The sequence below is a fragment of the Pelodiscus sinensis genome, chromosome 13 (genome assembly GCF_052426305.1).
Source record: "Pelodiscus sinensis isolate ZL-2025 chromosome 13, ASM5242630v1, whole genome shotgun sequence".
NCBI classification, from domain to species: domain Eukaryota; kingdom Metazoa; phylum Chordata; order Testudines; family Trionychidae; genus Pelodiscus; species Pelodiscus sinensis.
Genome location: NC_143064.1, coordinates 47,600,285 through 47,623,892, shown reverse-complemented (window position 1 = coordinate 47,623,892; position 23,608 = coordinate 47,600,285). Strand labels below are relative to the sequence as shown.

The 23,608-nt window shown below is 66.0% G+C and overlaps 1 protein-coding gene across 1 annotated transcript; it reads left to right on the top strand.

Annotated features, from left to right (window-relative positions):
* SASH3 (SAM and SH3 domain containing 3) lies at positions 1-23,215 on the top strand. The gene is made up of 8 exons (XM_075896612.2): positions 1-859; positions 12,207-12,302; positions 12,929-13,078; positions 13,959-14,091; positions 14,854-15,017; positions 16,301-16,507; positions 20,514-20,664; positions 21,613-23,215. The coding sequence occupies exons 1-8, from the start codon at positions 803-805 to the stop codon at positions 21,798-21,800; spliced, it is 1,146 nt and encodes a 381-aa protein (XP_075752727.1). The 5' UTR covers positions 1-802; the 3' UTR covers positions 21,801-23,215.
* Positions 23,216-23,608: the final 393 nt, after the last annotated feature.

The window sequence follows — 23,608 nt, the reverse complement described above, 5'->3', positions numbered from 1 at the left end:
CGTGGACCGGACCACTAGGCGCAGGAGTCCGGAGGCAGGATGGTGGCAGGCGGGACGTGTCTGTGGATCGCTGCCCCGGCCGTGCCCGGCGGCTCTAGGGAGCGTGTGGGGACACGCCGACTGCTAGGACGGAGCCAGACGACTGGCAACTGGGGGCTTCAGGGGGACCGGCCATGTGACCCCCAGCCCGGGGAAGGGCTGGGACAACCCCCCTCCACCCCAGCCCCACCTCTTCCTGCCCCTGCTCCGCCCTGCACCCCGGTGCTGCACTGAGTGTGGGGCTCCTCCATGTTTGGGGGCTGGCGAAAAGGGGCCTGCGGCTGGGCCCCTGCAAGAACCCAGCGGTGGCTGTGGACAGAACCCAGCGGCCTGGTGCTCATGTGGCCAGATCCAGGAATCCCCTGCTACCCCCAGCCCTGGAGAAACCCCTCCGCCGGCCTAGCGCCGCCCCGGGGCAGGCTCCTCCCAGAGGAATCTCTGCAGCCAGTGGAGTGGGGGGGACGCAGCCGTCACGAGCATCCGCAGCGCATCCGCCGAGGGCACCCAAAGGGAGCCGGGGCTCTGGGCACACGGCCGTGCCCTCCCTCACGGCCTGGACCCCGGACACTGCGGCCGCAAGCTACTTCCTCCCCCCGCACCAGCTGCCCGGGAGCAGCCCTTGCCGTAAGTGCGGCCCATGTGACGCCGTGGCTTCCTGTGCACTTCCCCGTGTCTGCCTCGGTGCAGTGAGACACGCCGGGCGCTGTGCTCCGCGGCTCAGCCCGCGCCTCGCTCGCCCCTTGCCAGCCCTGCCGCGGGAGCCATGCTGCGCCGCAAGCCGTCCAACGCCAGCGACAAGGAGCAGGCGCAGAAGAAGAAGGTGAGTGTGAGACGCGCCCCTGCCCACTCCGGCACAGGGCAGCCCACGTCCCAGCTGTGACCGGCCCGGCCCGGCCGGCGCTTCCCCCTCTCCCCGCCCCGAGGGGCTCCAGCTGCCGGGGTTGGACCTGACACTAGACTCTGGCAGAGCCCGATCCAGCCAGTTCCAGGGCTGGCAGGGAATGGTGGAGCCCCTGAACTAGTCCTCAGCTCCTGGTCCCTACCCCCCCTCCTCAGCTGGGTGATTCTTTGCCCCCCATCGCTCTTATGTCCCTGCCCCCCCTCCTCAGCTGGGTGTCTCCTTACCCCCCATCGCTCTTACGTCCCTGCCCCCCCCCTCAGCTGGGTGTCTCCTTACCCCCCATCGCTCTTACGTCCCTGCCCCCCCTCCTCAGCTGGGTGTCTCCTTGCCCCCCCTCCTCAGCTGGGTGTCTCCTTACCCCCCATCGCTCTTACGTCCCTACCCCCCCTCCTCAGCTGGGTGTCTCCTTACCCCCCATTGCTCCTATGTCCCGATCTCCCCCTTCAGCTGGGTGTCTCCTTGCCCCCCATCGCTCTTACGTCCCTGCCCCCCCTCCTCAGCTGGGTGTCTCCTTACCCCCCATCGCTCTTACGTCCCTGCCCCCCCCCTCAGCTGGGTGTCTCCTTGCCCCCCATCTCCCCCCCCCCTCCTCAGCTGGGTGTCTCCTTACCCCCCATCGCTCTTACGTCCCTGCCCCCCCTCCTCAGCTGGGTGTCTCCTTACCCCCCATCGCTCTTACGTCCCTGCCCCCCCTCCTCAGCTGGGTGTCTCCTTACCCCCCATCGCTCTTACGTCCCTGCCCCCCCCCTCAGCTGGGTGTCTCCTTACCCCCCATCGCTCTTACGTCCCTGCCCCCCCCCCAGCTGGGTATCTCCTTACCCCCCATCGCTCTTACGTCCCTGCCCCCCCTCCTCAGCTGGGTGTCTCTTTGCCCCCCTCTGCCTGGTTCCTGACTCCCCCGATCTCTGGGGTTGCTCCTGTCTAGGCTCGCACTCACTTGTCCAGGGGCTGACGTGCTCCGAGCAGAGGACGGGGTGAGGGGACCACTAGGGTGGATCCTGCCGCCAGGGCCGTGGGCTGTGGCGTTGCCTTTGCTGGCTGGCTGGGGGTGGCCGTGTTGGGGGTTGCCCGGCACCAGATGAGCTGGGAGGGAGCATGGAATGCGTCAGAGCCGGGAGCCGGCGGGGAGATGGCCTGGGATTGCACCGGGGTGAGTGAGAGCAGGGGTGCAGGGGAATGCGGCCCAACACAGGGGTGTGAAAGCCCCTGCCTGTGGAAGGATGGCTGGGGGTGGGGGTGCGCCTGTCACTTCCTGCCTGGGAGGCTGCTGACGGGCTGCGCTGCCTCTGCAGAGAACAGTTGGCTGGTGAGAAACTTGCTCTCAGGCTGGTGAGAAACTTATGCAGAAACCTCACCAGGTTTTAGCTCATGGATCAAAGCCCTTCAAGGTGTTTGTGGCTCAGGCAATTCTAGGCTCAGCAGGCCACGTGCTGCTAACCACTTCCTCTGGCAGGCTGCAAGGACCGGCTTCACTGAGCGTGCAAGCCCAGCTAGCTCCAAGCAGCCAGAAGAGGCTGACGGAGATGGGCTCCTGGGTCTGGCTGGTGTTAGGTGTCGGGGCTCCTCCCCCAACACGCCATGGCCAAGCAGCCTGGATCTCCCAGCTCAGCCCCTGCCAGCAGAGCCCCATGGTGTGCGGTGGCCAGAATGGGCTGGGCGGGAGGCCAGGCCTGGTGTGCAGCCAGCGCAGGCGTCGTACTGGCTCCGGAGACCTGCCTTGAGCACATAGACAGCAGCGGAACCCGTCTCCGTAGGGCGAGGCCGTGGACATCCCCTCATGCCATGAGTGTGCTACAAGGATTTCCCCTGGGACGCTCCTCTCCTGCCCACAGACCTTGGATACAAACATCAAACGCTCCCGCTTAGGGCTGCTAAACATCGGTTAACTGAATAGTCGAGTAACCTCAAGAATACTGATCGTTACTCCACTAGTCGAGAGTCCCTGGGGGCGGGGCCAGTGCGCTCCAGCCTCACTCCTGAGGAGCCCCCTGCCATGTCACGCTGCTGCCTCTGGATCAGAGGCAGCAGTGCAGGGGGCCAGGCGGGAGCTGGTCCACGAGGGAAGCCAGTTTAAAAACCAGCTCCCCTCGCGGACCGGCTGCCTGTGGCCCTCCGCTGCCACCTCTGCTAGAGGCAGCAGCGTGGGGCAGCAGCAGCCCCTAACTAGGGGGGTCTGAACTCCCGGAACCAGTGCAAGCGGGAACTGAGCCAGGCTACCTGCCCACCCAGCTCCTAATAGATTTTAAATGCAGAGCCGCAGCAGGGATAGGTCCCCGACCGTTTCAAGCCAGGACTGAGCTGGCCCGCTGGCCAGCCTGCTAAAAAATGTACTGGCAAGTGTGTGTGTGTGGGGGGGGGGGGAATGCGTGTACTCTATAGCATTAACCTATAAGCTTTTGCTTATTGGTTCATCGACTACACTCTTACATCCCTACTCCCGCTGGAAGGCTGCAGCATAACACGGCTTTCACCAGCGAGAAAGAAACCAGGCTGCTCCAGGCTGCAGGAGCCTACTTACTACTTACCCCACCTTGTTCTAGGCTGGCTCTGATCACACACGTCCCAGCAAGCAAGACCAAGAAAACCTCCACTCTTGCAGTGATAGCTTGTAATTCCAACAGTCCTCAATACTTACACCACAGCTAGCTCCAGGGTTAAAACCTCCCCAGGAACCCACCCCCAACTAATAACCCCAGGAACCCCATCCCCAATTAACCACCCTAGGAACCTGTTTCATATCTAACCTCCCGAGAAGCCCACACCCAGCTAATTTCTATGGGACACCCCCGCCCTGGACCAACCACCCTGGCAACCCCACCTCCATCAAGGTCATCTCCCTCCTACACCCCACACCTCTGACTCCAGTTTCGTAATGCACCCCCCTTCCCGGCTGCAGTCACAGTCTCATTCCTTGTACCGCCACATTTCTGTCGCCTGCTTGGCCCTAACTGGGGAGCTACCATCTTCTCTGAGGGCAGCCTGGCTTTAGCCCCACTGGAAGCAATTGGGGGGAAGCCCAGGGCTATTAGTGGGTACATAGTTCTACAGCATATTCATCTCCCCCAGGCTGCCTTCTCAGTGTTTGTCTAACCAACAGAACCTCTGCAGCCCTCACGGCTGTGACATGAAACCTGGCTTGCGCACAGCCGGTGCGGCCATGCCCGCCTGAGATGAGAGCTCTGAGGTGTGATGTTCCCCTTCCCCCCCACATTTTGGGGGTGCTAAGTCAGATATCCGCGCTGAGCTCTTTCAGCCCACGTAAGGAGAGCAGCCAGCCGAGCAGGGAGCCCTGTGCCGCCTGCGTGGCGTGAGGGCTTGTTGGGGAGTCAGGAGCAGCAGGCATTGGGAGAGGCCTCCACTTCGTGTTTCGTGCTGCCACGAGGGAGCCCAGCCCACAGGTCGGATGGAGCCCAGGGAGCTCACGTCATCAACTTTCGGCAGCTCCTGAGAGCGGTGCCTCGTTCGGGCATCGTTAGTGGGTGGGGCTCGTGTGGGCAGAGCGTGGAAGAGTATCGTTACGTCCCCCGCCAGCTAGCTTGGCTGACAGGAGCTTCGGCTTCAGTCCCACTGACAGCAATAGGAGAAGGCGGCCATTTTGGATCAGGGCCACAGTTCACAAGTTTGAAGGCGACAGACCGGGAGCGAACGAGAACCCTAATCCGGCCTCGCCGGCCGTTGTGAGGCTGGGCAGCCCTGCAAGGGAGAGGAAGCCACTAGGCAGCTGAGTGGGGGCAGCGCCCCGCTTTGGAGGGCAGGCGCTGGGCTCCAGGGCACATGGCATGGGAGGTTACAGGCCTTGGAAACAGCCGTCGCCCTCTGCCGTCTGGCCCAGGAACGACAGCCCAGCCCCGGGGGTGCTGGACGGCCCGGCTTCCCCTCCCGTCTGACGCAGCAGGCCCTTGCAACAGCCCTGCACGGCATGAGTGAGCCACTGGGAAGTACCACATCCTTCCTCCTGTCACCATGGAAACCGGCCTATGGGGAAGGCAGGGCAGGCCGAGGCACCCCCCTTGCTGGGGCATCCTCCCCTCACTGCCCCACCCTCCACTCTCACTTCCCCATGTCTCTGGGCTCCTGTTTCTCTGGCCCAGCTTTCCTGCCCTGCCTCTTGGCCCCTGGCGCGCGCCAGCCGCAGCCTCCCACTGGCACTAGCCAGCACTTCCGATTTCCCCATGGAGACTCCTGCCTGACCCCCTTACCCAGCGAGGGCCAGCCCCAGCCGAGACATTCTCCAGCTCTTCTGGGGAACTTGGCATTTCCGGCACCTGCCCTCCCTGCCCCCCCCCACGGACGGGTCACTTAATGCCAACCCCGCGCGTCCCCTCCCCCACAAACGGGTCACCTAATGCCAACCCCACACATCCCCTCCCCCACAAACGGGTCACCTAATGCCAACCCCGCACGTCCCCTCCCCCACGGACGGGTCACCTAATGCCAACCCCACACATCCCCTCCCCCACAGACGGGTCACTTAATGCCAACCCTGCACGTCCCCTCCCCCACAGACGGGTCACCTAATGCCAACCCCACACGTCCCCTCCCCCACGGACGGGTCACCTAATGCCAACCCCACACATCCCCTCCCCCACGGACGGGTCACCTAATGCCAACCCCACACATCCCCTCCCCCACAAACGGGTCACCTAATGCCAACCCCACACGTCCCCTCCCCCACGGACGGGTCACCTAATGCCAACCCCACACATCCCCTCCCACACGGACGGGTCACCTAATGCCAACCCCGCGCCTTAACGCCATCTGTGTGTCCCCTGCACCTCACCAACAGACATCTGGGATACCTGGCGCCTTCCCCGAATGTCCCTCCACCTCACCGACTGGCGGGTTGCCCGCTGCTAGCCCCACATGCACCCTCTCCAACTCCCAGCTAGACAGGTCTGTGCGTGTCTCCTCCGAACCCTTGACAGATGCTGATCTGCAATACCAGCCCCTTGTTCATCCCACCTGTCTTATTGGCAGATGCTGGCCCCCAGAGCCAGCCTTGTGCGTGTTGCCTTGGGACTTCCTGACAGACGTAGCTCCTAATGTTGGCCCCACGGGTGCCCAGGGTGCACGGGGGAGTCTAGCCTCTTGGGCTGAGCAGCTCTCCCGTACACCCTGGGCACCTGTGGGCTAGAGCTTAAACTCTTGTCCCCATAACCAAACAAGGGCCCGACCCAGCCCTACTCCCTCACCACATCCCACAGACAAAGCCAGAGGAGGCTGCAGGGCTGGGCGCTCCCAGGCCGTGCCAGATGCTGGAGGGAGCTCACTCAGAGGAAACAGGTTACGCACTGGGAAGGCCCCACAACCCCACCCAGCTGGTTTTCACTTCCTAAGGAGCAGGTTGTGTAGTGCAGTGTGTCAAATGCCCCCAGCCTAGGCCCAGAGCCTCCTCCCAGGGAAACTGGCGAAAAGGATCAGCTGTAAAATAGCCAGTCTGATTGAAAAGGTCATCTTTTAGCTGGGGTGTTAACACCTCATTGAGATGAACGGGGCCCCTCCCCGCTAGCCACAATGCCCATCAGACAGCCCTGTGATAGTGGGGACCAGGGATGGCTGCTTTACAGGCAGATCAACTGGAAGGCTGCGTCTAGACGGGCATGATTTTCCGCAAATGCTTTTAACGGAAAAGTTTTCCGTTAAAAGCACTTGCGGAAAAGAGCGTCTAGATTGGCATGGACGCTTTTCCACAAAAGCACTTTTTGCGGAAAAGCGTCCGTGCCAATCTAGATGCGGTTTTGCACAAGAAAGCCCCGATCGCCATTTTCGCCATCCAGGCTTTTTTGCGCAAAACAATACCGCATTGTCTACACTGGCCCTTTGCGCAGGAGGGCTTTTGCCCGAACGGGAGCAGCATAGCATTTCCGCAAGAAGCACTGATTTCAGACAGTAGGAAGCCAGTGTTCTTGCGGAAATTCAAGCGGCCGGTGTAGACAGCTGGCAAGTTTTTCTACAAAAGCAGCTGCTTTTGCAGAAAAACTTGCCAGTCTAGACCCAGCCAAAATGTTTTGGGTTTTTTTGCTGCTGCCACGCTCCCCTCCACATTAGATGCTTAAATTCCACAGAAATGACGGGCGTGTTCCTGGGCTGCAGGGTGAACGCTCCTGCCATGTACTGCTGCTGCCCTTGCCCCCAGCCTCTCCCCCAGTGCTAGCGCCTTGTTTGGTTCTTTGCCCTTGTGCCGACAGCTGGGCCCTGGGCGGGCAGCCCCCCCGCCCGCCATGCACCCCAGACAGTTCCTGAACCAGGTCTCGCCCAGCTCCATGCAGCACAGCTTAGGCTGCTATTTATAGTAACACGCCAGATGCCTCGCGGCGCTGTGTGAGCGCCAGGGATATTTCCATACAACTGGAGGCTAGTGCTAAAATACCCCGGCCCCGGGCTTCGGAGCCAGCGGGAGCTTTTGGGGGCGGGTGCTAAAAGTCTCTAGCCTTCCTGGCGTGCTGATGGGGCGTGGAGCTCACACGGCCCCTGAAAGGGTTAAGGAAGCCAGGGGAGGCCGCTTCCGTGGGCACCCTGGAGCTGGCCCATGCTCACCCTGGCAGGAAGGAGGGTGGGAAGGGGCCCTGGCAGTAGAGCGCGAGGGACTCATCAGTCACTCCATGGGTGTCCGAGGTGACCTTGGGCTCCAACTCTGAGGGGGCCAAGCCTGGCAGAGCAGCCCCAGCGGCAGGATCTGGGACGGCCAGGGCAGTGCCCCAGGGAGGGAGACAGGCCCAGGCTAAGCAGGTTTGTGCTGGGAGCGCGGCTACACGACCTGCCCGACTGCCAGGCAGCGGTCGATCCAGTGGGGTCGATGTAGCGCGATCCATCAGCTGCCAAGCGTGCTCCTGGCCTGCTCCTCTGCCAGAACGAGGCGCGCGGCGGGAATTGAGGGGAGCGCGTCTGCCAGCGACTCCCGGACGTGGCTCGAAGGGCGCCCACAGCCACGGCCGTCACGCACACACGTGGCGTCCTGGGGGTCGACAGCCTGTGTGCTCGGTTCAGCGGTGTCATCAGGGGACCCAGAGGAGGGACAAGGCTGCCAAGAGATGGGAAAATCTGTGGCAAAGCCTGCGAGAAGGGTGTGAGCGCCACGCGGCCCAGAGCGGGGCCAAAGCCCCTTTGGCGATGACACCTGTTCCCTCAGGAGAGGGCTGACTGGTGACCTGGCCGCAGAGCCGAGCAGCAGGCGGAAGCAGACTACCGGAGGGACAGGGGGGCTGTTGGCAGGGAGGAAGCTGTTGCTACACAACCCCCTCCCAGGAGGAGGTGCTGAGGGGTCAGAAACCCACAGACCCCAAGCTGCCTTCATGGGCTCCCCGGAGAGCAAAGCACAGTGAGAACTCCAGGGTGTGCGAGACGGGCTGAGCAAACCCAGCGATCACAGCTCGGCTGCCAGCCAGCAGGTCACGGTTCAGCCGGACAGTCTGCCAGGGTCACCGCTCCCGGCTCACCTCCAGCCCCTCGTACGAGCCAGCAACGTCCTACGGTCGGGCCTGGACACCGGGAGCTACAGGGGGAACGGGGACCTCTACCCACACCTGCCCGGGAGCAGGGGATCCAAGACCGACAGCGGCCGGGCTGTGGAGCAGGCTGTCTCAGGCGCTCCAAACAGGCAGGAGCTCAGAGGCAGCCGCAGAGACTGGCCAAGGGATGAGACCAGCAGGTGCAGGCTGAAGTGACAGCAAGCGACAGCCCCATTGCGCCGGCACCACCTGGCCCTGTGGTCCGTGAAGGCAACCAGCCCGTGGGCCCAGATTTCCCCCGCGCCCGCGGAAGTGACAGAGAGGGAGGGGCTAAGGCGGCCGCTGGAAGGGCCTGTGTTTGTGAACAGCCCTTGCCCTGCGCTGAATGTGAACAGCATCACCGTGCTCCCCTGCGGACGGGCTTCCATACAGCGTGGCCATGCAGAGCCGGGGCCTGGCACACGGGCCAGCCTTCCCCTGCCCCATCCAGGACGGCAAGAAGTGAACTAGAGAACAGGGATACCCCTTGGCAAACCAGGGTCCCTTTGCGGGTAGAGCCACCGCGCTGCAAACCCCACGCAGATCAACCCCTAAGGCAAGACCCCAAAATCCTGCGAGAGGCTTAACGCTCCTGAGAAATGTGAACACACAAGAGCGGGTGTGCCTGTGTGAATCTCCCCTTCCGGGTTGTGAGCCTTTGTGACTCAGGTTTTCAGGCTTTTCTGTGTAACCCGGCAGGCTAATGGAGCCTATGGGAATAGGGTCATGTCCCTTTAAATAGTTTTTGCTCTCTCCCGGTGCCGGCTGTGTTCTTGAAATGCCAGCCACCAGCCAGCGCGGGAGGGCGTGTGAGAGGAGGCCTGGCCTGGCGCGGCCAGTTGGAGCCGCCCCCCCGGCTGCCTCATTCATGACTATTGTAGAGCTCGAGACGTAACGCATGGTGGCGAGGATGGGACCCTGGCTCAGGGGTTTGGGGCACTAGTGGCTGAGCGACAGTGCCACTGCAGCCACGGCGGGTCCATGACCTGCTCAGTTTGGGGGTGAAAGTGGGTTGGGGACCACTGACTTGTTTGGGAGCCCAGCAGAGGCCTGGCCCACCGCCAGTGAGCGACAGAAACAGGCTAGCCCAGCTAATGGGATAAGGGATGGAAGAAGATGGAGCGAGTGGAACCATGACGCACCACATGGGACGTGGCCTAACAGCACCACTCAATCTGCAGCCGAGGCCGTGGGCAAGATGGTGGGAACTGTGTTTCCCAAAGCCCCTGGGCATCGCAGATCGTCTGCGCCTTTACTAGCAGAACCAAGCGGGGAAGGAAATAATTCCAGAACCTGTGGCTGAGTTCAGGCCACTAACAGCATGGCCTCTTGGGAGCCAGTTTCGCTGACACACTAAGGGGCTGGCTAGTGTGTGGGGTGCCCCACGAACCAATGAGAGAACAGTGGTTGGCAGACGGCGCTGATCCTAAACTGGTGGCGAAGTTACCGTACCAATGGGCACAGCTTAACAAGGATGCCGGGGAGCTGCGACAGCAACTAAGGCAGGGGATGAGGAGGAAGCCCCGCCTGAAGGCCCCCCCCCACTGTTATTTTTGTGTACAAAAGAGTCGTTCAGCGATGGCTGCATCAAGAACAAACACTCCAGCAAATGGGGCTTTCCAGATGAAACGTGCAGGTGAGTGCAGAGAACACAGCAGCCTGGTTCAGGAGGTACTGCCAGAGATTAGCGCCTGCAGCCCTGTGCAGATGGCAGCCTGCCGTCCCGGGAGGCTGATCCAGCATCCCCACCCCTGAGTAACGTGGAAGACCACACCGGATGGGTGTCGTTACAAGTGGAAGAAGCAGGACTTGCAATGGAGCCGTGTCTAATTTCAGAGCAGGATTAGAGGCAATACAAAGAGGTGATGTTGTAGAAACTCCCACTAAAAACAGGGAGGGGAAAATCTTCATTTCCTGAGTTATTCAAGTGAAAGTAACAGCCAACTGTAAACAGCCTCCACGCAACAGCCGCCCGCGTTGTAAAGAGCTGCACTGTCCGGACAGCGACAGCCCCTCTGACACAATGGCCAGAGAGGGTGCTGGTCCCCAGCCTGCCCCATGGCTTTTGATGAGGCAATAAAGTTTGTAGTGTCCAAAGGGGCCCTTCCGTACGCGCATCGTGCCTGTAAAATCAGTGGTGATTGCCCGTGAGAAGAGCCGCAACCCAACTGCTCCATTTTCACACGGGAGCAAATCTCCATAGAGACGCCCCTTTGGTAACGGATGGAGACCCGATGTGACACATCATAGACCGGTCCTCCGCCTTGTCTGGCCGCGTGACCCCGGGCATGCTCCGGAGCCGACACGGCTCACGCTCTGCAGGCTGGCCCACACCAGCGATGCCTGTTGAAAACACAGAGTTACAACACAGGCCCGGTACCTTGTGACTGCCCCAGTGCGTAAGGGACCAGGGGGTCGGCAGTCTGGCCTAGTGGTCACACAGCTGGGCTGAGGCCTGCTCACCAGAGACTGGAGTTGCATCACAAGGCCAGGTCCTGTAGACAAGAACCAGGGTCAGAGTTGGGCGGGGGCTGGAGACGGGAGATGAAAGGTGTCCCAGGTTAGAACTGAGCCAGGGTCAAAGGCAGGCTGGAGTGGAGTCGCAGCCAAAGTCGATGTGGTTATCCAGACAGCTTCCAAACCAGGGAGGCATTGCTGGCCTCACACAAGCCTCCTGCCAGGAAGTGCGGATCCGTGGGTGGGGATGCCTGCGAGTGGGCCAGATGCCCTTCCCACACGTGGCTGGTAGCGCCGGGTGTGGCCATTTGGCCAGGGAGGGAATTTTGGGTTGTCACTGGAGCTGCGGGCAGAAGCCCTGGGCGTGGAGAGTCAGACCCCTGGCCAGCGGGTGTGTGAGCTCGCCAGCTCGTGCCCTAGAACATGCCAGAGATGTAGGGAGTTGTAGGATGGAGCCAGAGCCGGGACCCTCGCTACCCCGAGCCCGGCGGGATGCCAGCCGCCAGGGTCACAGTGGCTGGTGCCATGGACTCCCATGGACTGTCTGACAGTATCTGTGCCCCTCCAAACCCACGTGTTGCTACTGCGTGGCGAGGGACAGCCCGGGATCGGGACTCTGGTGTCGGGGCGCCAGGAAACCACCCCCGAGGGCAACGTGTGTGAGAGCATAGTGGGAGCTGGGCCGGGCTGCCATGGGGCTGGTGCGGTTCTCAGAGCAATCCATGCAGGCCCCGGGCCTGGGAGAGAGCCGGGGTGGGAGCCGGGTGAGGATGCCCGGCCTGGAGAGGGAGCAGGCCTGCCCCCCAGCGCCATGCCCTGCCGGAGGGACGGATCCAGGGAGCTCCCCCTTCGAGGGCTGGACTCGCCCCTCGCTGCCGCTGGCTTGACACCGCGGACTCCAAAGCCAGCTGGGGGAAGGGGGGGGGGAGTTTCGGGCTCCAAGCTCCCCAGCACCGCTTGTCGCGCGGGCCCAGCAGGGGATGGGGCGGGGGGGGGGGCTGGATAAGGGCCGGGGCCCCGCAAGCTGCAGCCTGTCCCTGCTGCTCCAGCCTGGGCACGGCCGCTGCGGGGTGGGCTGCACGCTCGCCGTGCGCGTCTGAGCTGCCGGGCACGGCCCTGCTACCCCCCCAGCAGGACAGGGCAGGAGCCCTCCGGCCAGCGTGGGGCTGGGCGACTCGCCGGAGGTGGGGAAGGGCCCGGGGCCAGACCTGGGGGCCCGGCCTGTGCCTGCCCTGTGCCGGGGGCCAGGCTCCGAGGAGCACCGGGCGGGGGGGGGGGGCTCAGCGGGGGGGCTCGCCGGCTCACACTGTCCCTCCCCCCAGCTCTCCCTGCAGCGCTCCAGCAGCTTCAAGGATTTCGCCAAGGCCAAGCCCAGCTCCCCCGTGGTGAGCGAGAAGGACTTTAACCTGGAGGCGAACGTGAGTATCTGCCGCCGGCATCCGACCCCTCCGGGCACCCGGGCCCCGCACCACCCACCGCCCGTTCCCACCGGGGGCTCTCCAGCCCCGCGCCCAGACCCGCAGGGCTCTCGGCTGGCGGCGGCTCCGAGGGGTCGGAGGTGCCCCGCACAGACGCCGCTCTGCATGGTCAGCTCCCGCGGCTGGCAGCCCCCCCCCCGGGCTCTCAGCCCCCCCGCCGGGCACGCCCCCACGGGCTCTCAGCCCCCTGCCGGGCTCTCAGCCCCCCAGCCGGGCACGCCCCCACGGGCTCTCAGCCCCCTGCCGGGCACACCCTCACAGTCTCTCAGCCCCCACGGGCTCTCAGCCCCCTGCCCTCTCAGCCCCCCCACCGGGCACGCCCCCACGGGCTCTCAGCCCCCCCCCCCGGCACAGCGTGGGGCACTGGTGGCCGCCAGGTGCTCACTGAAGACATGCCGCTCCCTCAGGGCCGGCCTGGGCGCGCGTGGGGCACGGGGGTGTCCTTGGGGAGGGCTCTGCTCCGTGCCCATCCTGTCCCAGTGGGGGGGCGGAGAGGCGAGCCGGGCAGTCGCGTCTCTGGCTCTGTCCCTCCCCCTCACCGCCAGCCGCTCCGGCTGCCCCTGCAGATCCCGGAGGATGACCTGGCCAACGCGCCGCCGGAGGAGGCTGGGAAGAGCGGTGGCATGAAGCTGGGCAAGAAATGGAGAGCTGTCATCTCCCGCACCATGAACCGGAAGATGGGCAAGATGGCCGTGAAGACGCTGGCCGAGGGGAAGGTCAGGAGCAGAACAAAGGCCTGGAACGCAGAGAACCCACAGAGCCCGGCGTGGGGCCGAGACGGCCCTAGTGGCTGCCGGCCTGGCTGGCTCGGTACAATCCAGGCTGCTCTTTCCTAGCCCTTGGGGTGGCATAGAAAGTCTTGTCAACGTGACCTGGTGCGCTAGGGCCTGCCTGCGCCTACAGGGGGCAGCCTGCCCAGCCCCGCTCCCGCCCCCGAAGCTGTTAACCCTGGGGCCTACTGACAACGCAGTCATGGCAACACTCCAAACTTTCCCTTTTAGGAACTGTGAGGTCTGTGCAAGACTGGTGTGTGGACATCCTTGCCTGCCTGGCCTCCGAAATCCCTGGGGGGGTGGGGGAGGGTGGGCAGGCGGGCGAGGGGTTTCCTCTTACTTATGTACCTGCTCTGCCCACAGGGCCTGAGGCCAGATAAGACCTGCGTGGAGCGGGTGGGCGGGGACGCCCCGGCTGGCGCAGGGTTGTTCTGTGGTAGTGGCAGAGGGCGCCCCAGCCAGCCTGCATCTCACCGTCCCTGTGCCAGCGCCCCGGGGGCATTGGGCGGTGCTGTGCCTGGCGTCTGAGTCTCCTCCAGGGGCCTGTGGCAGGCTCTCTGATCACTCAGGCCCCCTGCACTGGCCTCTCTCCCCGCCCCGCGGGCCCAGGGCTGGGGGCTCCGGATGGTGGTGGGGCTCCGAGCTGCCCCACGGCTCCTCTCCCCCCTGCAGGAGGCACCCAGCCTCCGGGCCTGCCGGGCCAGAGCTGCCCTGGGCCCTTGGACCTCGCTTTGGCAACTGTGTGGGGCGCTGCCCCACCGGCCCAGGGAGGAGGCGGCCCCAGCCTGCTCTAATTGTCCTTGCCTCTGCCCGCTGGCTGCAGGGAGAAGCCGGGGAGGAAGGGCCCGTGTCGCTGGACGGCAGCCTGGAGGAGCCGAGCCTCGAGAAGATGCCCTTGTCGTACCTGGAGTTTGAGGAGGAGCCGCACATGCCTCTCAGCTGCCAGACGTCCAGTGGTGAGCGCAGGGGCCGGGCTGCTCCTACTCCCAGGGTCAGCAGAGTGCTCCAGCGCCCCTCCCGTGGCCAGCTCTCCGTGGCCAGCTCTGGCGGCAGGAGAGGGCCCGGCCCGCAGCCGTCAGCCTGGCCACGTGGCCACGCCGCCCCGGCTCTTGCCACCCTCCGGAGCTGCCTGGGCTTTGCTCTGGGACTGAGAGGCAGGTTCCTCCCCCCTTCGCCTGTCAGCCCCCGAGTGACTGCTGCGGGCCCTGGGACTGACCGGGCGACCGCCGGTGCCTCTGCTGCCCCAGCCTGCTTGGGGCAGGGCCTGGCGGCGAGCTGCCCCCGGTGAAGTGGGAAGCCGCCCTAGCTAGTGGGCTCGGGGGTGGCCCAGCTCACCTAGAGTCCCTCGCCCCTGCCTTGAACCTCCCAGGATCACCCCTCAGCCTCCTGCACTCAGCTGCCGCCGGCTGTGCTCTGGGCAGCCTGGGTGCTGCGCCCGCAGGCCCTACACCGCTCCCACGCTGTACAGCAACACCTCCCCTCAGGCCCTCGGCGGCCTGGCTCCGGGCCCCGCACCGCCGGCAGCGGCAGCGCCCCTGCGAGGAGCATCCCGCCTCGCTGGGGCTCCTGCTCCTTGGCAGTGGGAGAGCTGGGGCGGGCACGGTGGAAACCAACCCCTGCGCCCAGCACACAGGGCAGAGGCAGCGGCCCCGGGGCGGGGCTGGCTCCCAAGCAGGCAGGCACATGCCCCGGCCTGGCTGACGTCTCGCCTGCCACAGGGAGCGAGCGGGGCTGCACCAGTCCCAGCACCGCGGGCAGCAACCGGGACAGCGTGCAGCTGGAGGAGCCCGGCCTGCCCTACAGCGGCCCTTTCTGCGGGAGAGCCCGGGTCCACACGGACTTCACGCCCAGCCCCTACGACAGGGACTCGCTGAAGCTGCGGGTGAGTGAGGCGCGGCCGGTGGCCGCAGAGGCGAGGGGCTGCTGTGCGCACACCCCACCGGCCCCTGCTCACTCGGCCTCTGCCGGCTCCGGGCAGGGAGCCACCTCCCCATGGTGCGGCCGGGGGCAGGTTCGCGGGCAGCCCAGCTGAGGGGGCGGGCGGGGGGTTCCCACGGCCGTCCTTGCCCCCAGTGTCTGGGCACCGAGGATGCCAAGGGCCGGAGACTCCCCTGGCAGCGGGTTCCAGAGCCCGCTGGGCGCCAGACGCTGCCGTGGCAGAGGCTGGGGGCGGAGGGGTCGTGCCACGAGGCGCCAGGCAGCGAGACTGGGATTAACTCTCCCTCCCAGCCAGCTGCTCTCTGGGGCGCGGCCCAGGGCACAGGCACCCGTGGCAGAGCTGCCAGGAGCTGCCTTGTGGCCAGCAGGATCGTCCCTCAGCCTGCTCAGCCATCGCCCAGAGCAGAGCCCCGTGCGGGAGGCTACCAGGCTACAGAGAGCTCAGCCTTGGGGCCAAGTGAGGCGGGGGCCACCGCCCAGGAGCCAGCCCCCGCTGCGCCAGCCCTGCAGACAACACAGCTGGCTCCCAGCACAGAGCTGCGGAGATGACCCGCCTCTGCCCTCCCGCCACCAGGGCCTGAGCGCCCCTGGGTTCCTCCTCCCCCCCCCCCCCCGCCAGGCCACCGCCCCGGGGGCACCAGGCCCAGGGACACCAAGGGCCCTTCCCCAGAGAACCAGGGCCCCCCTCGCCTGCTGCCCTAACCACTGGGCCAGCCTTCCCCAAGCTAGTCCAGGGCGCTGCTTGGGCTCATGAACGCTGCAGCCTTGGCATCAGCCCCACACCAGCCTCTCGCTCCCCGGGGGGCCAAGAGCCGCCAGCCCCGGGGGCCTCCTGGCTCCAGCCAGGCTCTGCTGCCGCTCTCCTCAGGTCTCCCCCGTGCGCCCAGCCCTGAGCAGCTGGCCGAGCCCTGCCCGTCTGGCCAGCTGGCACCAGAGGAGCTCACCCAGCAGCTGCTGGCAGGGGAGATGTAGGGGAAACCCTGGCACAGGCAGCCTCGCCCTTGCTGCAGGGGCTGGAGAAAGGACAACACCCCTTCCCCCCTCCCAGTGGTACCTCTGCGTGGCTGCTCCCCTCTGCCTGTAGCTGTCCTGCGGGGGTCCGGCCCCCAGCCGGCTCCTACCCTTGGCACTGCCAGGAGAGCCGCCGCGCCCAGCCCCCGCCGCGCCCAGCCCCCGCCGCGCCTGCCCAGGGATGCTCACGGGGGCTCCTCTCGCTGCCTGGCCCAGAAAGGCGACATCATCGGGATCATCGAGAAGCTGCCCATGGGCACCTGGACGGGGGTGCTGAACAACCGCGTGGGCTCCTTCAAGTTCATCTACGTGGACATCATCCCCGAGGAGCCCGCGCCGGCCCGCAAGAGCCGGGGCCACAGCAAGAGCAAGCGGCCCAAGCCCAAGACCTTACATGAGCTGCTGGAGCGCATCAACCTGGAGGTGAGAGCCAGGCTGGGAACCCCCTCTGCTCCCCTCGCCTTTCAGTACAGCCGCACCCAACACCGGAACCCCCTCCGCTCCCCTCGCCTTTCAGTACAGCCGCACCCAACACCGGGGCCCCCTCCGCTCCCCTCGCCTTTCAGTACAGCCGCACCCAACACCGGGGCCCCCTCCGCTCCCCTCGCCTTTCAGTACAGCCGCACTCAACACCGGGACCCCCTCCGCTCCCCTCGCCTTTCAGTACAGCCGCACCCAACACCGGAACCCCCTCCGCTCCCCTCGCCTTTCAGTACAGCCGCACCCAACACCGGGACCCCCTCCGCTCCCCTCGCCTTTCAGTACAGCCGCACCCAACACCGGGACCCCCTCCGCTCCCCTCGCCTTTCAGTACAGCCGCACCCAACACCGGGACCCCCTCCGCTCCCCTCGCCTTTCAGTACAGCCGCACCCAACACCGGGACCGCGACAGCTCCGCCCCCTCCGCTCCCCTCGCCTTTCAGTACAGCCGCACCCAACACCGGGACCGCGACAGCTCCGCCCCCTCCGCTCCCCTCGCCTTTCAGTACAGCCGCACCCAACACCGGGACCCCCTCCGCTCCCCTCGCCTTTCAGTACAGCCGCAGCCAACACCGGGACCGCGACAGCTCCGCCCCCTCCGCTCCCCTCGCCTTTCAGTACAGCCGCACCCAACACCGGGACCGCGACAGCTCCGCCCCCTCCGCTCCCCTCGCCTTTCAGTACAGCCGCACCCAACACCGGGACCCCCTCCGCTCCCCTCACCTTTCAGTACAGCCGCACCCAACACCGGGACCCCCTCCGCTCCCCTCACCTTTCAGTACAGCCGCACCCAACACCGGGGCCCCCTCCGCTCCCCTCGCCTTTCAGTACAGCCGCACCCAACACCGGGGCCCCCTCCGCTCCCCTCGCCTTTCAGTACAGCCGCACCCAACACCGGGGCCCCCTCCGCTCCCCTCGCCTTTCAGTACAGCCGCACCCAACACCGGGGCCCCCTCCGCTCCCCTCGCCTTTCAGTACAGCCGCACCCAACACCGGGACCCCCTCCGCTCCCCTCGCCTTTCAGTACAGCCGCACCCAACACCAGGGCCCCCTCTGCTCCCCTCGCCTTTCAGTACAGCCACACCCAACACCGGGGCCCCCTCCGCTCCCCTCGCCTTTCAGTACAGCCGCACCCAACACCGGGACCACGACACCTCCGCCCCCTCCGCTCCCCTCGCCTTTCAGTACAGCCGCACCCAACACCGGGGCCCCCTCCGCTCCCCTCGCCTTTCAGTACAGCCGCACCCAACACCAGGGCCCCCTCTGCTCCCCTCGCCTTTCAGTACAGCCGCACCCAACACCAGGGCCCCCTCCGCTCCCCTCGCCTTTCAGTACAGCCGCACCCAACACCAGGGCCCCCTCCGCTCCCCTCGCCTTTCAGTACAGCCGCACCCAACACCAGGGCCCCCTCCGCTCCCCTCGCCTTTCAGTACAGCCGCACCCAACACCAGGGCCCCCTCTGCTCCCCTCGCCTTTCAGTACAGCCGCACCCAACACCAGGGCCCCCTCCGCTCCCCTCGCCTTTCAGTACAGCCGCACCCAACACCGGGACCGCGACAGCTCCGCCCCCTCCGCTCCCCTCGCCTTTCAGTACAGCCGCACCCAACACCGGGGCCCCCTCCGCTCCCCTCGCCTTTCAGTACAGCCGCACCCAACACCGGGACCACGACACCTCCGCACCGTCCTGTCCCATCCCCTCCCCTTTCAGTACAGCCGCACCCAACACCGGGACCACGACACCTCCGCCCCCTCCGCTCCCCTCGCCTTTCAGTACAGCCGCACCCAACACCGGGGCCCCCTCCGCTCCCCTCGCCTTTCAGTACAGCCGCACCCAACACCGGGGCCCCCTCCGCTCCCCTCGCCTTTCAGTACAGCCGCACCCAACACCGGGGCCCCCTCCGCTCCACTCGCCTTTCAGTACAGCCGCACCCAACACCGGGGCCCCCTCCGCTCCACTCGCCTTTCAGTACAGCCGCACCCAACACCGGGACCGCGACAGCTCCGCCCCCTCCGCTCCCCTCACCTTTCAGTACAGCCGCACCCAACACCGGGGCCCCCTCCGCTCCACTCGCCTTTCAGTACAGCCGCACCCAACACCGGGGCCCCCTCCGCTCCACTCGCCTTTCAGTACAGCCGCACCCAACACCGGGACCGCGACAGCTCCGCCCCCTCCGCTCCCCTCACCTTTCAGTACAGCCGCACCCAACACCGGGACCGCGACAGCTCCGCCCCCTCCGCTCCCCTCGCCTTTCAGTACAGCCGCACCCAACACCGGGGCCCCCTCCGCTCCCCTCGCCTTTCAGTACAGCCGCACCCAACACCGGGACCACGACACCTCCGCACCGTCCTGTCCCATCCCCTCGCCTTTCAGTACAGCCGCACCCAACACCGGGACCATGACAGCTCTGTCCCGTCCTGTCCCATCCCCTCGCCTTTCAGCACAGCCACACTGAACACCGGGACCACGACAGCTCCGCCCCCCCACTTCCCTCACCTTTCAGTACAGCCGCACCCAACACCAGGACCATGACAGCTCCGCCCCCTCCGCTCCCCTCGCCTTTCAGTACAGCCGTACCCAACACCGGGACCACGTCAGCTCCACCCCATCCTGTCCCATCCCCTTGCCTTTCAGTACAGCCACACCGAACACTGGGACCACGACAGCTCCGCCCCGTCCTGTCCCCTTGCCTTTCAGTACAGCCGCACCCAACACCGGGACCATGACAGCTCTGCCCCGTCCTGTTCCCTTGCCTTTCAGTACAGCCGCACCCAACACCGGGACCACGACAGCTCTGTCCCGTCCTGTCCCATCCCCTCGCCTTTCAGTACAGCCGCATCGAACACCGGGATCATGACAGCTCTACCCCGTCCGGTCCCCTCGCCTTTCAGTACAGCTGCACCGAACACCAGGACCACGTCAGCTCTGTCCCGTCCTGTCCCATCCCCTCACCTTTCAGTACAGCCACACCGAACACCAGGACCACGACAGCTCCACCCCGTCCGGTCCCCTCGCCTTTCAGTACAGCTGCACCGAACACCAGGACCACGTCAGCTCTGTCCCGTCCTGTCCCATCCCCTCACCTTTCAGTACAGCCACACCGAACACTGGGACCACGACAGCTCTACCCCGTCCGGTCCCCTCGCTTTTCAGTACAGCCGCACCGAACACCGGGACCACGACAGCTCTACCCCCTCCGATCCCTTCACCTTTCAGAACAGCCGTACCGAACACTGGGACCAGAACAGCTCCACCTCGTCCTGTCCCATCCCCTCACCTTATAGTACAGCCGCACCGAACACCGGGACCACAACAGCTCTATCCCCTCCAATCCCTTCACCTTTCAGAACAGATGAACCAAACACCAGGACCACGACAGCTCCGCCCCGTCCCGTCCCATCCCTTCACTTTTCAGTACAGCCGCACCAAACACCAAGACCATGACAGCTCTGCCCCCTCTGATCCCTTCACCTTTCAGTACAGCCGCAACGAACACCGGGACCACGCTATGTCCCATCCCTTCACCTTTCAGTACAGCTGTGCCGATCCCGGGGACCACGGCCACCGAGCATGGTGGCAGAACGCAGTTCTCCTCTACAGAGCACACTGCAAACTAGAGCTGCTGTTTTTCTAGGAGCCCTGCCCTAAGGACTATTCTGGGGCCATCTCTGGCCTGTGCTGTACAGGGGAGCCCCCTGGCCTTGCAAGCCACGAATGCTCCCGTCAGTCCAGTAGGCAGGCCAGAGTTAACCCCGGTGCGGCTGAGGCCAGGATAGACTAGCATCGGCCCATGGAGCGAGGGGCCGTTGGAGCCCTGCCGGCAGCGGTCCCACTGCTCCTCTTTGCCAGGGGTTTCTGCAGCCCCCGGGCTGGCAGCGGGGTGGGAGGGTAAATAGACCCTGCGGCCCGGGCCGTGCGTTCTGCCGGGTGCTGAACGGTCTGTCCCCCCAGGAACACATCTCCACCCTGCTCCTCAATGGCTACCAGACCCTGGAGGACTTCAAGGAGCTGCGGGAGACTCACCTCAATGAGCTGAACATCATGGACCCGCAGCATCGCGCCAAGCTGCTCACCGCTGCGGACCTGCTGCTGGACTACGACAGTAAGGAGCCGACACCTGCTGAGACCCCCCCTGCAGCGGGCCCTGGCCTGAGCCAGCCTGCAACTCCCGGCTGGCTCTGGCCCTCCCTGCAACCACCTGCTGCTTGGGGCAGAGGGCCCCCAGGCGAGGGGCCGGGAGGCAGGGGGCCTGGGCGTTAGCTGCTGACTCAGCCACTAGGGCAGCTTCCCCTCCAGCCCCAGCTGGCAGCCAGGCAGGTTAAGCCCAGCCAGTGCTCAGCCCACAGCCCACATGGCACCTGCTCTGCCCAGCGGCCTCCCGGTGCCCAGGCAGGGTGAGCCCCGGAGACCTCCCCGCAGCAAGCTGCTCCGTGCGCCCGGGGGAGCAGCAGGAGGGGGACAGAATAAGGCAGGGGCCTCCCCCAGGGCAGCTGGCCAGACCCAGAGCAAGTCGTAGCTCGTAAACCAGATCGTCCCTGCAGCAGCCTCCCCCCCCCGGCCTGGCCCAGCCCTCTGGCTTTACCGCAGGGGTGTCTCAGTGCATCTCGGGGCCAGTGCCAGGCCTCAAGTCCTGCTGGGGGGCCAGTGGGCACCCCCCTCTGGTAGGGCTGCAGGGGTGGCCCCAGTATCACAGCTGCTCGCTCCGTGCCCGTGGCCGGGGCAGGCGGGTCAGAGCCGTCCCACCCGTAGGATGGTCCCGTTTGGCCCTGCAGCAGCCGCCCCAGCTGTCCTGTGGATGGGAGTCCCCTCGCTCCGGTCAGCCGGCAGGACCCTGGGCAGGCGGAGGCCGGCAGCAGGGATCAGCCCCCCCCACACACACACTCACCATGGTGGCAGGAGGCCCGGGAAGGGCAGCCATGCAGCAGCCTGTCCTGCCCCCTCCCCAGCTCCTGGGCCAGCAGCCGGGCGCAGGCCGGACTGGGAACCTGCTTGGGCTGCAAACGGCCCACGAGTCCCCAGCTCTAACACTTCGGCTTCCCTCCCCCGGCAGCAGCCAGCGAGGCGGAGGAAGGGGAGAGCTCCGAGCGGCAGCCGTCCCCCACGGACCCCAAAGGGGACATCCCCCGCGACTCGGGCTGCTTCGAAGGATCCGAGTCACTGGAGAGCGGCCGGGACGAGGCGGAGCTGCCCTGCACTGAGGAGCAGCTCCGGGCTCTGGCGCTAGACGAGTCCTCCTGAGCCTGCCCTGCCCCAAGCCTGCGAGGAGCAGCACAGGACAGGACCCCCGGGCACGCCCCACCCCCAGGCACGGTGCCCACCCTGCAGGGGACTGGCATTGGGAGCCCGAAGGGCAGACACTGGGGCTGGTCCACGGTCGGCTGCCGAGGTCCCCGCCCTACAGCTCTGTCCTGGGGGAGCCGCCGGGGCCCCCCGCACTCCAGCCAAGACAGACCCTGCTGCTGCCAATCGCTCGGCCCCCAGCCTCTCCATTAGACCCTGCAGGCTCTGCGCCGTGCACTAGCTGAGAGCCGGGGGCTGCCTGGGCCTCGCTGGAGGCTGCGGGAAGCAGCACCCCTTTGAACGGGAAGCCGGCGGGAGGTGGCTGGCGTCCCAAAGCCCCGTGCCTGAGGCCGGGCAGCGGAAGGTGCCCAGCAGAGGCTGTCTACGAGGGCGGCTACGCGAGGAGGCCAGGGAGCTGGACACCGAGGATGGAGAGCGCTGTGGCTCTAGCGCAAGGCGGCTGCAGGGCGACCCGTGGCAGAGCAGGGCCACGGGGCCCACGCGAGAGCCTTGCCACGCAAAGCGCCGGGAGCAGCATTCCCCCGCACGGGGCGCGTCCTTGCAGGGCCCAGCTTGGCGGGAAAGCAGAGGATTTGGTTCCAGGGGCTTTGCTGGCCCTCGTCACAGCACGCCGAGTCGTGGAAATTGGCCCACGCTGCAGCAAACCACCCCCCATGTGCATTCTCTGGGGCTCTGGCCGGCGGCGGCTCGGCGGGAAACGCACCAGTGTGTTGGAAAAGCCCTGCACCCGCACTCCCGGCCTTCCCTGCCCCCGGCCCATCTGCCTTGGCGAGGCAGCGTCCTCACCTCCCACCGGGCGACGACAGCCGCCGGGCACGGCCACGCCCAGCCTGCCCCCAGGAAGCTGATGCGGAGCTGGCTGGCAACAATCCTCGTTGCTCCACGCCGGGGCCCACAGCCGCCCACGCGCCCCCAGGGGGCAGAGACCCAGGGTGCCCACCACCTGAGTCCATGTGCTGGCCCTGCTCAGCGCGCCAGACAGACCGACCCCGGCGGGCTGGGCACACGGACTACGGGAGCAGCCCTGTGCGGCTCAACGCAGGGCGGCGTGGCTGGCGTCGGGGCTGTCCGAGGGGCGCCGTGCCCGGGCCCTCTGAGGAACACTCGGTAAGGAGATGCAGCGAGCGGAGCGGCTGGGTAACCGGCTAACTCCGGCCCGGCGCCAGAGGCTGCAGCGCCCACAACTGCTGCCAGGAGCCCTGGCGTCCAGCAGAGACCTTTGGCCCCAGCTCGGGGGCAAGCCCTGAACCGCAGGGCGCCTCTGCCCGTAAAAACGTGCTGGGGCGGTGAGGTAGGTCTGGGCTTTGCATTCGCCCCCTGCTTGACCCCAATAAAAGCTGCTCTGCCCTACGGCTCCGTGCATCAGCCTCCTGCCTCCCCCCAGCCAGGGAAGGGGCTCGGGAGCTGGGGATGCCATCTCCCCTCGTGGGAGGGGCAGTACAAGGCTTCCGCCTGTTAGAAACCGATCCCCCGTGAGGGGCGGCTGCCTCCCTCCCGCCCCAGCCTGCAACTTCCCCCCGTTTCTACCGGCCCAGCGGCCTGTGTTCTTCCTCTGCAGAACGGCTGCTCCCGTCTCCCCCTCGCACAATCCCAGATCCCCGCCAGGCCCCCAGCTCAGCCCAGCAGCCGACGTGCCCTCCCGCCAGGCCTGCCAAGGGCTCCCCACAAGGCTCCTGCCAGGACATTAGCACACCGCAGAAATCTGACCCCTTGGTTCTTCCGGGCCAGGCCCAGTCCCCTGGGAC